The sequence below is a fragment of the Chiloscyllium plagiosum genome, chromosome 2 (assembly GCF_004010195.1).
Source record: "Chiloscyllium plagiosum isolate BGI_BamShark_2017 chromosome 2, ASM401019v2, whole genome shotgun sequence".
Lineage (NCBI taxonomy): Eukaryota > Metazoa > Chordata > Chondrichthyes > Orectolobiformes > Hemiscylliidae > Chiloscyllium > Chiloscyllium plagiosum.
Window position 1 is genome coordinate 113,517,817 of NC_057711.1, and position 13,949 is coordinate 113,531,765.

At 42.9% G+C, this 13,949-nt stretch overlaps 1 protein-coding gene across 3 annotated transcripts in view; it reads left to right on the plus strand.

The window, feature by feature from the left end:
* The window catches only part of svep1 (sushi, von Willebrand factor type A, EGF and pentraxin domain containing 1), a 236,178-nt gene that overhangs the window by 96,550 nt on the left and 125,679 nt on the right, over positions 1–13,949 (plus strand). For all 3 annotated transcript variants that reach the window (XM_043716218.1, XM_043716221.1, XM_043716222.1), the window contains exons 7-11: positions 4,274–4,471; positions 7,773–7,891; positions 8,255–8,384; positions 11,037–11,144; positions 11,557–11,688. In XM_043716218.1, the coding sequence (XP_043572153.1) occupies positions 4,274–4,471; positions 7,773–7,891; positions 8,255–8,384; positions 11,037–11,144; positions 11,557–11,688 (687 nt within the window). The remainder of the gene's footprint in view (positions 1–4,273; positions 4,472–7,772; positions 7,892–8,254; positions 8,385–11,036; positions 11,145–11,556; positions 11,689–13,949) is intronic.

The following is a 13,949-nucleotide window of genomic DNA, read 5'->3' on the forward strand; positions in this document are numbered from 1 at the left end:
TGGGCCGAAGGGCCTGTTTCCACACTGTAAGTAATCTAATCTAATCAGCAGCAACTTCTGGAATTGTATGTCAGTGCTGAAATCAGGGTGCTCACATTAATTGACTGTGCATGGATCTTTGCAGCGGCTGTGTATGCGTACAACCTATAGAGAATTAGTTCACCACTTCAGTGCTGAAGCACACAAGCACCTTTCATGGTAACACTGCTGCCAGGATAGTTTGTGTGTAAGGGCAGGCACCATCTCATGGATTGGACCAGGGTGCAGTTCAGGATTCCTCGCTTAGAACTCACTCTCTTTGTGCCAACTCTTAGAATGGATTCATTGTTGGTCTGTTCAGCAAGCTGGTAGGTTTGTTGGCTTCCCCCTTCTAGGTGACATCGTCAGTGCTGTGTTTCATCCTGTGAAGTGCTGCTGGACTGTTCCGCTTTGAATTGATGTGATTCTATTTGAGCTGTTTCCGGTTGGTGCCATTCCAGTTTTTCCATTGCAGTGGGTTGTATATTGGGTCCAGGTCAATGTGTTTGTTGATGGATTCCAAGGATGAGTACCCTGCTTCCAGGAATTCCCTTGCTGTTCCTTATTTGGCCTGACCTAGTACCACCATGTTGACCCAGTCAAACTCATGGTTCTTGTTGTCCACGTGTATAGATACCAGTGAGAGATGGTTGTGTCGCTTAGTTGCTAATTGCTGTTCATGGATGTGGGTTTAGATTACCTACTGTGTGGAAACAGGCCCTTCGGCCCAACAAGTCCACACCGACCCTCCGAAGAGAAACCCACCCCCCTATATTTATCCCTGACTAATCCACCTAACATTACGGGCAATGTAGCATGGCCAATTCACTTAACCTGCGCATCTTTGGATTGCTAGTGGTCTGTCTGTTTGTCCTACATAGTGCTTCGTGCAGTCACTGTATGTGATTTTGTAAATTACATTCATCCTATACATAGTGAGTATAGGGTCTTTTAATCTGTGAGTTGCTGTCTGAGTATGGCTGTCGCTTTGTGTGCTGTTGAGATCCCTAGCAGTCAGAGCAGTCTAGTTTTCAGTTCCAAATTGTTGTATGCGAGAATAGCCAGTGTGTTGGGGCATGTCTTGTTTTCTTGGTGTTGCTTGTCCACCAGCATCTACTGATAAAGCTGTGGGTATCTATTTTTAGCAATGACTTTGTATATGTGTTCTTCTTCCTCTCTTCACAATTCCAGAGTGCTGCAATGTATTACTGCTCTTTTGAACAGGGTCCTAATGCAACTCTTCTTGTGGTTGTTTGGATGGTTCCTGATCTGATCGGTAATGTGTGGTCTTTGTGTGCAGTTTTGTTGTGCATTCACCGTTCTGTGTCCTTAAAGCCATTACATCTAGAAATGGGAGTTGGTTGTTTTTCTCCTCCTCTCGAGTAAATTTGATCCTGGTGAAAATGTTGTTGATCTGGTGTGTGTTCTCGATTTCAGTTCTTTTGATTATCACAAAAGTGTCATCCATGTGCCAAGAACCATGAGCCTGACTGGGTCAACACGACGATTCTAGAACATGCTAAACACAGGACAGCAATGGATTTCCTGGAAGTATGGTACTCATCCTTGGGCTCTATCAACGAACACTTTGACCTGGTCTCAATATACAAACCGCAGGAAAACCAGAACAGACACCAAATGGAAACAGCTCGGATAGAATCCCATCACTTCAAAGTGGAACAGAACATTAGTGCTTCACAGGAGGCAACACAGCATTGATGTTCTCACCTATAAAGGGGATGAAATATCTGCCATTAAATCGAGTTCAACAAAACTACAGCTTCACAATATATCAGCCAGAGGTGTGGTCAGTTATCAGTTGAAGGTATCTGTCCAAGTCAGTTGGGGAGGGGTGGGCCACAGCCAGTCTACAGGACTCCAATGCCACTGACCCAGGATGCTTCCTCCACCAGCTGTGGAGACGTGGTGGTGATGTGCTCACCCGATTGGGCTCCTGACTGTACTGCAGCTAACGTAGCCAGCGAGGTGTCACTACCTGAGCTGTTGGAGGGAGGAGGAGACCATCATGCCAGTGCCTCCCCGAGGGATCTGCCTCTTCTTCCTCAGAGGCGGAGGACAAAATGTGTCTTCGGTGACCATTCTCTTTGTGGCAGAGATTGTGCAAGTGCTGCTGCAGGAGAGAAGGGAGGGAACGAGTTTCAAAATCGGGGTAGAATTTTGAATGTGTGAAGAGTTCATTCACCGTGGTAATATTGGGAGAGCAGCACAGCAATGGATAATAATTCTTGCTTAGTTAGGAGAACATGGAGATTATGGCAACACCACAAGCGGTCACAGTCCTCTCTCATTAAGGCAGATTCTCTCCTCGTAACAATGAGGACAAAGATGTTGGTCACTCCACCGTCCATTTTGGTTCTCCGTGCATTATTGAAGGATGCTGTCTCCTGAAGTAAGATAATGGGAAGAATTGAGCGACTGCAATAGTTTTACTGCTGGTTAAGGTAGGGGAAAGGTGTACTGAGTGAGTGGGAATCGCAGAAGACAATGCAGGAAATCCATGGAGGCTTTGGCAAAAGTGAGTATCTCCACTGGTTCCAAGGACATTATATTGTGAGCAGAGCAGTGTAGCGTAGCATGGTGCATAGATACTGAGGTGAGCACAGAATTGCATGAACTAATTCACTCAAGTCCACATGGCGCACGTACTGCCCATGAAACTCCTTGAAATGGAACTGAGCTGAATTCTGGTCACATTCAATCACTGTCTTCATTACTATTGCAACCATTCCAATGTTTTTGTACAACCATAACTCATTAATACAGAGGATGATATATAAGAGTTAATAAACTTGCAGAATGAGCATGTAATTAGCAAATGAGCTTAAAATATTGATAAATGCCAGATAATGCATTTCAATAGGAAGAATAAGTGGCCCAGACTCTGCTCGGAAAGTTTTGGCCAAGTGGTGTAGAGGAGCAGAAGGATCTTGAGGTAGACATAAATACAGCAAAGAATAACAGAATCACAGCAGTCTTACAGCACAGAAGGAGGCCATTTAGCCCATCAGTTCTGCACCATCTCTCCAAATGAGCATCATAATTTATTGCCATTTTCCTGCCTTTTCCCCATAACCTGTACATTGCTTCAATTCACATAATCATCGAATAATCTCCTGAATGCTCCAATTGAAACTGCTTCCATCACACTTCCAGTGTGCATTTCAGACCCGAAACACTCATTGTGCGGAAAAGCACTCACACGATCAATTTATAACAGATGAATATGTCCACAAAAATAATCAAAGCATGGTTTTCTACTACTAAAGGGATAATAAAGCGCAGTTATCTTAAATTGGCGTAAAATCTTGCCTGGATCACTCTTGGAATACTATGTACATTTCTGATCTATATCTACATGAGGGGCATGGATCGGGTGAATAGCCAAGGTCTTTTCCCTAGTTTAGAAGAGTCCAAAGCTGAAGGACATAAGTTTAAACTGAGAGGGGAAAGATTTAAAAGGGACCTAAGGGGCAACTTTTTCACGCAGAGGATGATGCGTGTATGAAATGAGCTGCCAGAGGAGGTGGTGGAGGCTGGTACAATTACAATATTTAAAAGACATCGGGATGGGTACATAAATAGGAAGAGTTTAGAGGGATATGGGCCAAATGCTGGCAAATGAGATTAGATTAATTGAGGATATCTGGTTGGCATGGATGAGCTGGACCAAAGGGTCTGTTTCCATGCTGTATATCTCTATGACTCTATTAATGAAAAGGCTAGAGGTATATTGACATTGAAACGGATAATACCAGAACAAAGACATTATATGTACAAGGAAATATTAAACAGACTAGAGATCTTTTTTCCATAAAAAAGAGAAGAATGAAGGACGAACTGATTGAAATATTCAAGATTCTGAAAGGGTTTGATAAGGTAGATGCAGAGATGATGTGGGCAATAATAGAATCATTATCAAGTCCGCAGCCTCTGCCTCTCTGTGTTCTCTTATCCTGCACGGCAATATATCAAGAGGAATGCTAGCTTTCCTTCAGCAACATTTGGATACTTCAGGACCAGCAATGCAAAAAGCATATCTATCATTACAGTCAACATCCAAACCAAAGTTTTCACATGGAAAACTAACATCCAAGACCAATGCAGAAATAAAGTCATACATATGCAACCTGCATGGTTTCTATACAGATGTTTTCACTCAACTTTAATCTATTTTGTTGAATTTATTATTAATGTTATCTATGAAAAGTTCTGTTTTTTGTTTGCATTTCAACAGAAATCCGTTGTCCAGCCATCCAAAAGCTGAATGCAGTGCTGGTTTTCCCCGGTGTTTGCAGGAAAGCTGCAATGAAACCAGGGAGTGTGTGCAAATTGAGCTGTCGTCGTGGTTACAGCCTGTTTGGAGCCATGGAAGAAGTATACTGTATGAGCAACGGCAAGTGGAGTCAGATGCTACACAAAGCCTTTTGCCGAGGTACCATTGAAAGAACCTTTGAGTTTACAGCCTGAAAATTCCATGTTTCTGACCAAGTATAAGAAATAGGAGCCGAACTAGGCCACATCTGGCCCCTCAAGTGTGCTCTGCCTTTTAATAAACTCATTGCTGATCTTTGGCATCAACTCTACTTACCTGCCCAATCCCTATGTTCCTTGATTTCCTTAAGAGTGCAAATGTTATCATGAAAAATGTAAGAACAGAAGAAGTTTCCATTGGCTCTGTATTAGTTTATTAATTTGTACCCTTCCATTGGTGTGATAAAACCTTTGATGGCTGTTCCTTCAGCTAGGCCCTGAACTCTGGAACCCATTCACTAAATCTCTCCAGCTTTCTCTCCTCCAGTAAGATGCACCTTAAAACCAATCTCTTTGCCCAGGCTTGGGATCTCCTGATTATTGTCGAGATTTGTCTGATTACATTTCAGTAAATATTGTATGGCATCTTAGGTGCTGTATAAATGCTCAATATTTTCATTGTTGAGAAGAATCTGGGTTTGCACATGAATCATGAGGCAGAATACACTCAAACCTAACTAGATTATCTGTACAGGTCCAGCAGCCAAATCATGATAATTCTATTGTCAATCCCTGAGTGCTAACCAGTTAGAGTGATATTTTCCTGTTTAAATAGACCAAGGTAGCTCATTCAATTCACAAGCACTCAATAGGTCTGAATAATAATAATGAAGCAAACAAAAAGCTAGTTTCAACAACTTTTATTCTGATCTATCATTACAATTAATCCAAATTATTTGGCTTCAACTAAAGAATCGAGGCCACTTTGTGGTTTTTCAATTGACTTAGTGGCTTGCACTCTTACCTCACGTTCACGACCTACTGTTGAGACTGTAGGTTATAAAATATCTAGGTTAGCACTCCTGTATTGTGATAAACCCTAATTTGGGCAAGATTTGAAATCAAGGGTTTGTCAGGCCTGTCTGGTAAATATAAAACATCTTATGGTATTACCTAGAAGCAGCATTTAACAATTCTCACTGAAGTCCTGGATCAATCGACCCACATCACTAAATAATCTGATTGTTTTTCACTTTGCTGTTGGTGAGATGTTGCTATGGTGATTCCCATATTACAGCATTGACAATGAGCTTAATTTGATGGGCAATGCCAATGGAAACCCCATCGTGGCCATTTCCAGGAGCTTCAATGGAATTGAATGCCAGCTGGGTGGTTACTTACCCGTCATCAGGGTTCCTGTGTCATTAAAAGCACAGATCCTACCTCCGAGGGCAGACAGCTCTTCCATCACTGTGGCACCATGCAGAGCACTATTGAGACCACAGCTGGCTCTGGAGCATCAACATGAGGCCACAGATGACAAGATGAGAGGGGATTGTCTCGACCTGTCAGGCCAGGCCTCACTGTGGAGGGAAAGAGGGTCTCTGTCTCTCTCTCTCTGGGGTGCGGATGTGACCGTTGCTACTGTAGGAGTTGGACCCTCTTTGTGGGCCACAGGGTCCATGATCAGCAGAGGCCTCCCCACCCAACAGACAGCCAGCCCAGGTTAACCCCCAATACTGTGCATGCACCCCACCCTCCTAGCAGGATACCAGGGTATCATGGTCAGAAGCTGAAGTGGCCTTTAATTAGCCAATTAAGACCCACAAATGGCCTTCAGTGAGAAGACTTCTGACAATCAGGGGGTTGACGTGGTAAGAGTTTCGAATGTAACAGGATCTTCACTTGCACCACCCCAATTACACAAACCCACCCTCATCACACAGCACACACCCAGTATGAGCAGGCAGTGGAGGGATTTAAAATCTGACCTCTGTCTTAAAAATACTTAATTTGCTATAGAGCCTTTGAGATTTTCTGAGGCCATGAGAGGCTATATAATTGCAAATCCTTCTTTTATTAGTCTCTTGACATCAGTCAGGTTGCTTGGACTTGTCAGAGCTTGTAACTTACTGCATTCCATTTCTTTTACATACAGAATTAGAATTAGGTTTTATTGTCCTGTGTACTGAAGTACAGGGATATAGGAGTACAGTGAAAAGTGTACAATGCTGCCATTTACAGTGCCATCCTAGGTACAAAGGTACCTGGGTACAAATCTCAGGTAAAAAGGAGAAAAATAAAGAAATAAAGTTAAAAATTCATCATTACATTGGGCTCACACTCCCAAAAAGGTTCTATCTCCTTTGTGCTGAGCTTGATTTCCTCCACATTGGGCTCAATCTCCTTCACACTGGGCTCAGTCTCCCCCACAATGGGGTCAATCTCCCCCACATTGGGCTCGATCTCCCCACGCTGGGCTTGATCTCCCCCACACTGGGCTCAATTTCACCACACAGAGCTCGATCTCCCCCATGCTGGGCTCAGTCTCCCCCACAATGGGCTCAATCTCCCCCACACTGGGCTCGATCTCCCCCACACTGGGCTCGATCTCCCCCACGCTGGGCTCGATCTCCCCGTGCTGGGCTCAATCTCCTCCATGTTGGGCTTGATCTCCCCCACACTGGGCTCGATCTCCCCCACATGGGCTCAATCTCCTCCATGTTGGGCTTGATCTCCCCCACACTGGGCTCGATCTCCCCCACGCTGGGCTCGATCTCCCCCACGCTGGGCTCAATCTCCTCCATGTTGGGCTCGATCTCCCCCACACTGGGCTCGATCTCCCCCACGCTGGGCTCGATCTCCCCCACGCTGGGCTCGATCTCCCCCACGCTGGGCTCAATCTCCCCCACGCTGGGCTTGATCTCCCCCGCATTGGGCTCGATCTCCCCCACGCTGGTCTTGATCTCCCCCGCATTGGGCTCGATCTCCCCCACGCTGGGCTCAATCCATGTTGGGCTTGGACTCTCACTCTCCCCCATGCGCTCTCACTGTTCACCAGGCTGGCTTGATTTGTCCACAGAAGATAAGTAGATTAAAGAAAAAGTAGGGAAAAAAGAAGCTGTAAAGGAAGAAAAAGAAAGACATGTAGACATCTATTTCACTGAAGCAAAGGGACAATTGCATGTAATGTGGAGAAAGCTATCATAAATGCATCCGTTATCATGCAGCCCTATGTGTCCTCAGCACGACTCACTGATCCTCTGTCTTCAAATGGCTCCAAACTTACTGTTGATATCAGTTGTTTCATACATTCCTGTCTGGGGTAGATGTTTTGTAGAAACACAATTTGTACTTGCCATTTGATTGCCATTCAGCTTCCTACTGAGTGAATCGTATTGCATTAAAAAGGATCATTTTCCACAGTGTTGTTTAAATTTAATTGGTGAGATGATTTTTTTCCATATGGTTATATCAATTAGATATCGAAGCTCCTCAAATCTACTGTCCAGAGGAAGTCAAGGTGGCGACTGCAGAACATCAGAAAACAGCAAATGTTAACTGGCAGCCACCAAAAACAAATGACAATTCAGCTGATGAGGTGAGTGCTGGACTTCTGGTTGAAGTTTGATCTCGAAACTGTGTTCAATATCTGGTATCAGCTGGGTCTTGGTGAATAAAACTCATGTCGCTTGAGTTAGAACATTGTTGAGTTATTTCTCAGTCCAGACACTTGAACACAAACTCTAGGCTGACAATACTAGGGGCGTGCTGCACTACCAGAGGTGCCATACTCATACACAATATTCAACCAAGTTTCCATTTGTCCCTTTTCTCAGTTGGGCACTGAAAATTCTACAGCCGTTATTTAGTAGAAGAATTGGAAGGTTTTTCTCTCATTGTTAACCCATGATTGAATTTACAAACTTTATCACTCACAGTAATCTTTCCTCTGCATCATAAGGTGTCTTTACAAGTGACTCCTGCCGTGGTTCCACCTCATCTCTTCCCAATTGGAGAAATCACCATCACCTACACGGCAGTAGACAAGAGTGGAAACAAAGCAAATTGCTCCTTTATTATAAAGGTTATTGGTGAGTAACACTTGATAGGAGTGAGTAAACTGGACCTTAGCCAAGAATCCTCTGGCTTCTGTGATTTAGGTAATGTTCCAATCCCTAGTAATTTTTTGTTTAAGGAAGTTGAGCAACAGGCAAAGAACTTCTAGGAGAAAGTGAGGACTGCAGATGCTGGAGATCAGAGCTGAAAATGTGTTGCTGGAATGTGTTGATTCCTGAAGAAGGGCTCATGCCCGAAACATTGATTCTCCTGCTCCTTGGATGCTGCCTGACCTGCTGCGCTTTTCCAGCAACATATTTTCAAAAGGCAAAGAAGTAGAGTAATGTTATCAAAGTGATCTCAAATGGCTATGTATCTTGAAATTATGGCTTCTTTCTTCTCCATGACCTTAAAGATAACGGTTGTTATCTGACACAGAGCCCTCAAAGCCCTGCACTAATTTAGATATGTATATTTTTGAAGGAGATATCAGGCCAGGTGATTGATATCTTGGTCAAAAAGGGACGCTTTAAGGAGCGTTGTAATGGGAGGAATGAATCATACAAGTACAAAGGATTTTTCGAAGGAATTCCAATGCTTTGATTTCAAAAAGCTGATGACACAGCCACCACTGGTGGAGTGATTAAAATCAGGAATATGCTAGGAACAAGAATTGGAGGTGAATAGATATCTCAGAGGCATATCGTGGGGAAGCAATGACCTCATGGTATTATCACTAGACTGTTAATCCAGAGACGCAGGTAATGTTCCGGGGATCCCGGTTCAAACCCCACCACGGCAGATGGTAGAATTTGAATTCGGTAAATATCTGGAATTAAGGATCCAATGTCTACTATAAATCCATTGCCAATTGTCAGAAAATCCCATCTGGTTCACGAATGTCCTTTAGGGAAGGAAGTCTGCCATCCTTAACTGGTCTGGCCTACATGTGACTCCAGACCTACAAACAAAGTGGTTGACTCTCAACTAGGGATGGGCAATAAATGCTGCCTAGCCAGTGACGCCCTCGTCCTGTTACAGAATAAAGAAAAAATATGAGAGCTTATAGTGATACAGAGGGATTTGAAAACACCACTGGGAATTTTAAGGAGATCAGCATCCACAGGGGTTACAAGTTAATGGGATTCAGTGCGAATAAGGACTTAGGAAGAATATTGGATGACCTCAAGTTTGGTGAAGGTACAACATGAGAGACCAGTCAGGATTGTGTTTGTATAGTCAAGTCTAAAGATAGAAACAAAAGAAATGGCTGAGGTTTTCATGAAGAAGATGAGCCAAGACAAGGGTAGAGTTAAGCAGTGCTACACCACTGGAGATAGGCAGTCTGAGTGACAGCATGATTATACGATCGTTGGCTTATCTTGGGATTAAATATGCCATGAAGATTACATCAGTCTGATTGATTCAGGTGGTTCGGTAATACCATAACTCCCCCTTCCTGATCCTGTAAATTTCAAATTCTTCTAAATACTGTTAATAAATTATTCTGAGCTAATGTAGCATTGGGAACAATTGTGCACTTTTCTTGAGTTAAAGTATTTCAAATCTTGTTGAATTAACTGACCTCAAATGGATCATAGAAATTTCAGTTGCAAGATGAAATGCCAATATATACTGTTAGACAACTGGGGCTTTGAACCCTGGTGGAAAGGACCCTCCCTGTACAGTAAATATGAAACCTATGGGTAGAAATTGTGGGAATTGATCAAGGCAGGGCGAAGTGAGATATTTCGGGCTTGCATGACACAAAAATATCTCGGGTATTTTTCAGACATGCTTCAGTAACTTTCTTTGTCAGAATTTCCTGTTGTCCCACTCTGCTGGGGGAAGTAAGGTCCATCCATTATTTGTCCGCCTGACCCCAAATGCTTCGTGGGATAGACTTAGAGACTTCCCCAACCTAGAGGCAGACTATGCAGATTCCTATGTTTGTTTTTGTTGCTTGATATTTCCTGGAAACAAGTCACTAATCTGAGACCAGAGGCTATAATTTGAGGGGATCACTGGCAGGAAATGCTTCTGAAATTCTCCTGCTCTCACAGTCCTATATTCAGAAGCATTTTTGGGGTAATGGCCATAATATGAAAACGCTTCCCATTGCCATCAAGTCCTGGAGTTGGACTTGAAACTGGAGCCCGTGGCTCAGAGACAAAGGTGATGCCACAAGACCGCCCCTCCGAAGATAGGTTCTACAGAAATATCTTTAGGCCCAGACCATTTATGGTACCTATAAGCAGCCCTTCAGCTGAGGGCAAACCACTGTTGGACGAAAGAATCCAGGTGGCAGTGGGAATGGAAGTTTGAGAAAAAATGTTTAAAGATTGGCAAAATATTTATAATATTCTTTTATGTTTTACATTTTGTTTTATAGTTTCATACTATAATATAAAATGAATTCGACCAGATAGGGGATAATGTTGGATCATCCTGTTAGATAATTACAATGGGACAGCATGCCTGACTTTTGGAATATTGCATGCTATTCCATCAAAGTTGAAGAGTTTTTTCACGAATACACTTGCTGAAAGGAAACTGGGAGCTGAGTATTAAAAACGTTCTGTCTCTGTGCTGCGCAATCTGCCCAATTCCAATGAACCATTATTTACAATTGACTAACAACTCAGTGAAGAGTTTACTTAGGGAATGCTTTGTTTACATTCCTTTAGATACTGAACCCCCTGTGATTGACAGGTGTCGTTCACCATCGCCCATCTTGACACATGAGGAGACGTATCAGGCTACTTGGGAGGAACCACAGTTTTCAGATAATTCAGGTATTATGATTGACAACACGAACAGCTTTCAGATGGGAATCGGGTTACATGTATCTAAGTCTCTAAATGTAAGATCATTTAATTGACAATGGTTTAATTTTGGATTTGATGTCTCTCTCTGGCTGTGTATCAAGGAATGCATGACAAACCACCCTATTATAAATCTAATTGCAAATCTCCTTCCAAGGAGGGAACTTCCAGTCAGGTTGGCACTGGGCCCATGCGGTCTCTGCATGCTTTAAGTTCTATATAGGGTAGGCAATCCATTCTCCGGGTTACCAGCCAGGGTGAGAAGTCAAATGTCAATCCTAGAGATAGATGAATGAATTCAGCCATTACCAATGTGTTGCCTTGTCACAAGCAATAAGTTACGTACTCTACTTCTGAAATCCCTCCATGTCCTTGTTCTTAGGTTCTCCAGTGACGATTCAGAAGACCCATTCACTTGGAGATTTTTTCCCACGTGGTGAGACAGTTGTTCGTTACACTGCGACGGATCCTTCCGGCAATAACAGGATCTGTGACATTCGAATCATCATCAGAGGTACAAGATAATGCTATTGCTCACCAACTCAAAACATTTGTATTTTACCTTTGTAAATTTTTTTGCATCAATTAACTAACCTGAGGACACCAATTGAAGGAAAGTGATGAAAGAGCAGCCGGGAAATGAGGAGATTTTGTTTTCCTTTTTTGCACAGTGAATTATTGTGATCAGGAATGCATTGCCTGAAAGGGTGATGAAAGCAGATTCTGTAATCTAAAAGAAATTGGATGGCTTCTTTAAAAAGAGAAATTTGCAGCTCTATGGGAAAAGAGCAGGGGACTGAACTGGGACAAATGGGATTGGTCTTTCAAAGAGGGACCATGGGCACTGATGGGCTGAATGGCTCACTGTAAGATTCTGTGGTTGATTAGACAGCCTAAATGTACTCATCATTATCCACAGCTTCAAAAACTGAGGGGGTTAGATTTGATTTTGACACTATGTTGAGATGTGAACCAAATCCGAAGACAGATAATCCAAGATGCAGGACAGGAAAAATTTCTGGCTGTTACAACTGCTCCTTTTTTTGAGGTATTTTAGGTGTTGGAGGTGATCTCCTTGAATTCCAGGAGCAGCAATTACTGTTTTATATGCTGTTGCATTGCATTGTTAAAAAAAGTCAAAACAACAGCAGTTTTAAAAGGGAGAGGAACAGACAAAGGAAGCACATGGTGAGGTCAGTGCAGGAGTGAGAGAGAGAAAGAAACCCACATTGCTAACTGACAGAGTAGTGAACCCACACAGTTACTACCTTTGCTGTTGAATTTATGTATCGCTGGACATCGGAGTGCTTCTGGGAAAATTAACAAACAGTGAAATTCATAACTGATCTTGGAAGAACCTGTTTGGGAGAGGTCACAGCACAGAAACAGATAAGTGGATATTTTAAGCGTGGCCTTACAATAAGTCTGTAGTAATGAGTAGAGTGGGTTCTTTCTTGATTATATGTTTTATTGAGATATGTTTCTTGATTAAACTTAAAAATATAAGCCATAAGTATTAATTTAACCTGGAACAGTATTTATAGAGGAATAAGATAGTGCTATTTTCTGGGTCTGTTGATTGAAAGAAGCAAAAATGACCTTTAGTAGAGTGACATGCTCTTCTTGTAGGATGTTGGAGTTGAGGGAGAGTTTACGGGTCACTGAGGATTATATCTGCAATAAATGCCATTTGTTGTGAATCCTATCAGATTGAATGGATCAGTTGGAGAGACACTTAGAGGCAATGAGGAATTTGCAAGAGCAAGGGGATGTGATGGATGGCAGTTATAGGAAGGGGGGGGAAGTCGCAGTTACAGTCACAGAGATGGGTTAACTCCAGGAAAGGTAAGAGAGGTAGGCAGGTAGTGAGGAATTTGCAAGAGCAAGGGGATGTGATGGATGGCAGTTATAGGAAGGGGGGGAAGTCGCAGTTACAGTCACAGAGATGGGTTAACTCCAGGAAAGGTAAGAGAGGTAGGCAGGTAGTGCAGGAGTCTTCTGTGGATATCTCCATTTCAAACAAGTATGTTATTTTGGAAAATGCAGGGGGTGATGGATTCTCAAGGGAATGTAGCATGAATAGCCAAGTTTCTGGTATTGAGATTGGCTCTAATACAATGCGGGGCGGGGAGGTACATTGGGTTCCAAGAGATCAATTGTATTAGGGGATTCCCTAGTCTGAGGTACAGATAGATGTTTCTGTGGCCAGCAACAAAAAATCAGAATGTGCGTTGCTTCCCTGGTGCCAGGATCAAGGATGTCTCAGAGAGGGTCCAGAATGTCCTCAAGGGGGAGAGGAACCAGCAGGAAGTCATTGTACACATTGGAAACAACAACATAGGGAGGAAAAGTTTGAGATTCTGAAGGGAGATTACAGAGAGTTAGGCATGAATTTAAAAAGGAGGTCCTCGAGAGTAGTAATATCTGGAATACTTCCAGTGCTACGAGCTCATGAGGGCAAAAATACAAGGATAGAGCAGATGAATGCATGGCTGAGGAGCTGGTGTATGAGAGAATTCCAATGATTCACATTTTTGGATCATTGGAATTTCTTTTGGGGTAGATGTGACCTGTACAAGAAGAACGGATTGCATCTAAATTGGAAGGGGACTAATATACTGGCAGGGAGATTTGCTAGAGCTGCTCGGGAGGATTTAAACTAGTAAGGTGGGGGGAAGGTAAGGATAAACTGATGAGAACATAAAAAGGCAGCAAAGAGATGTGGATGGGTTAAGTGAAACTAGGTAGTGGGTAGAGAATAATATGGGGAAATTT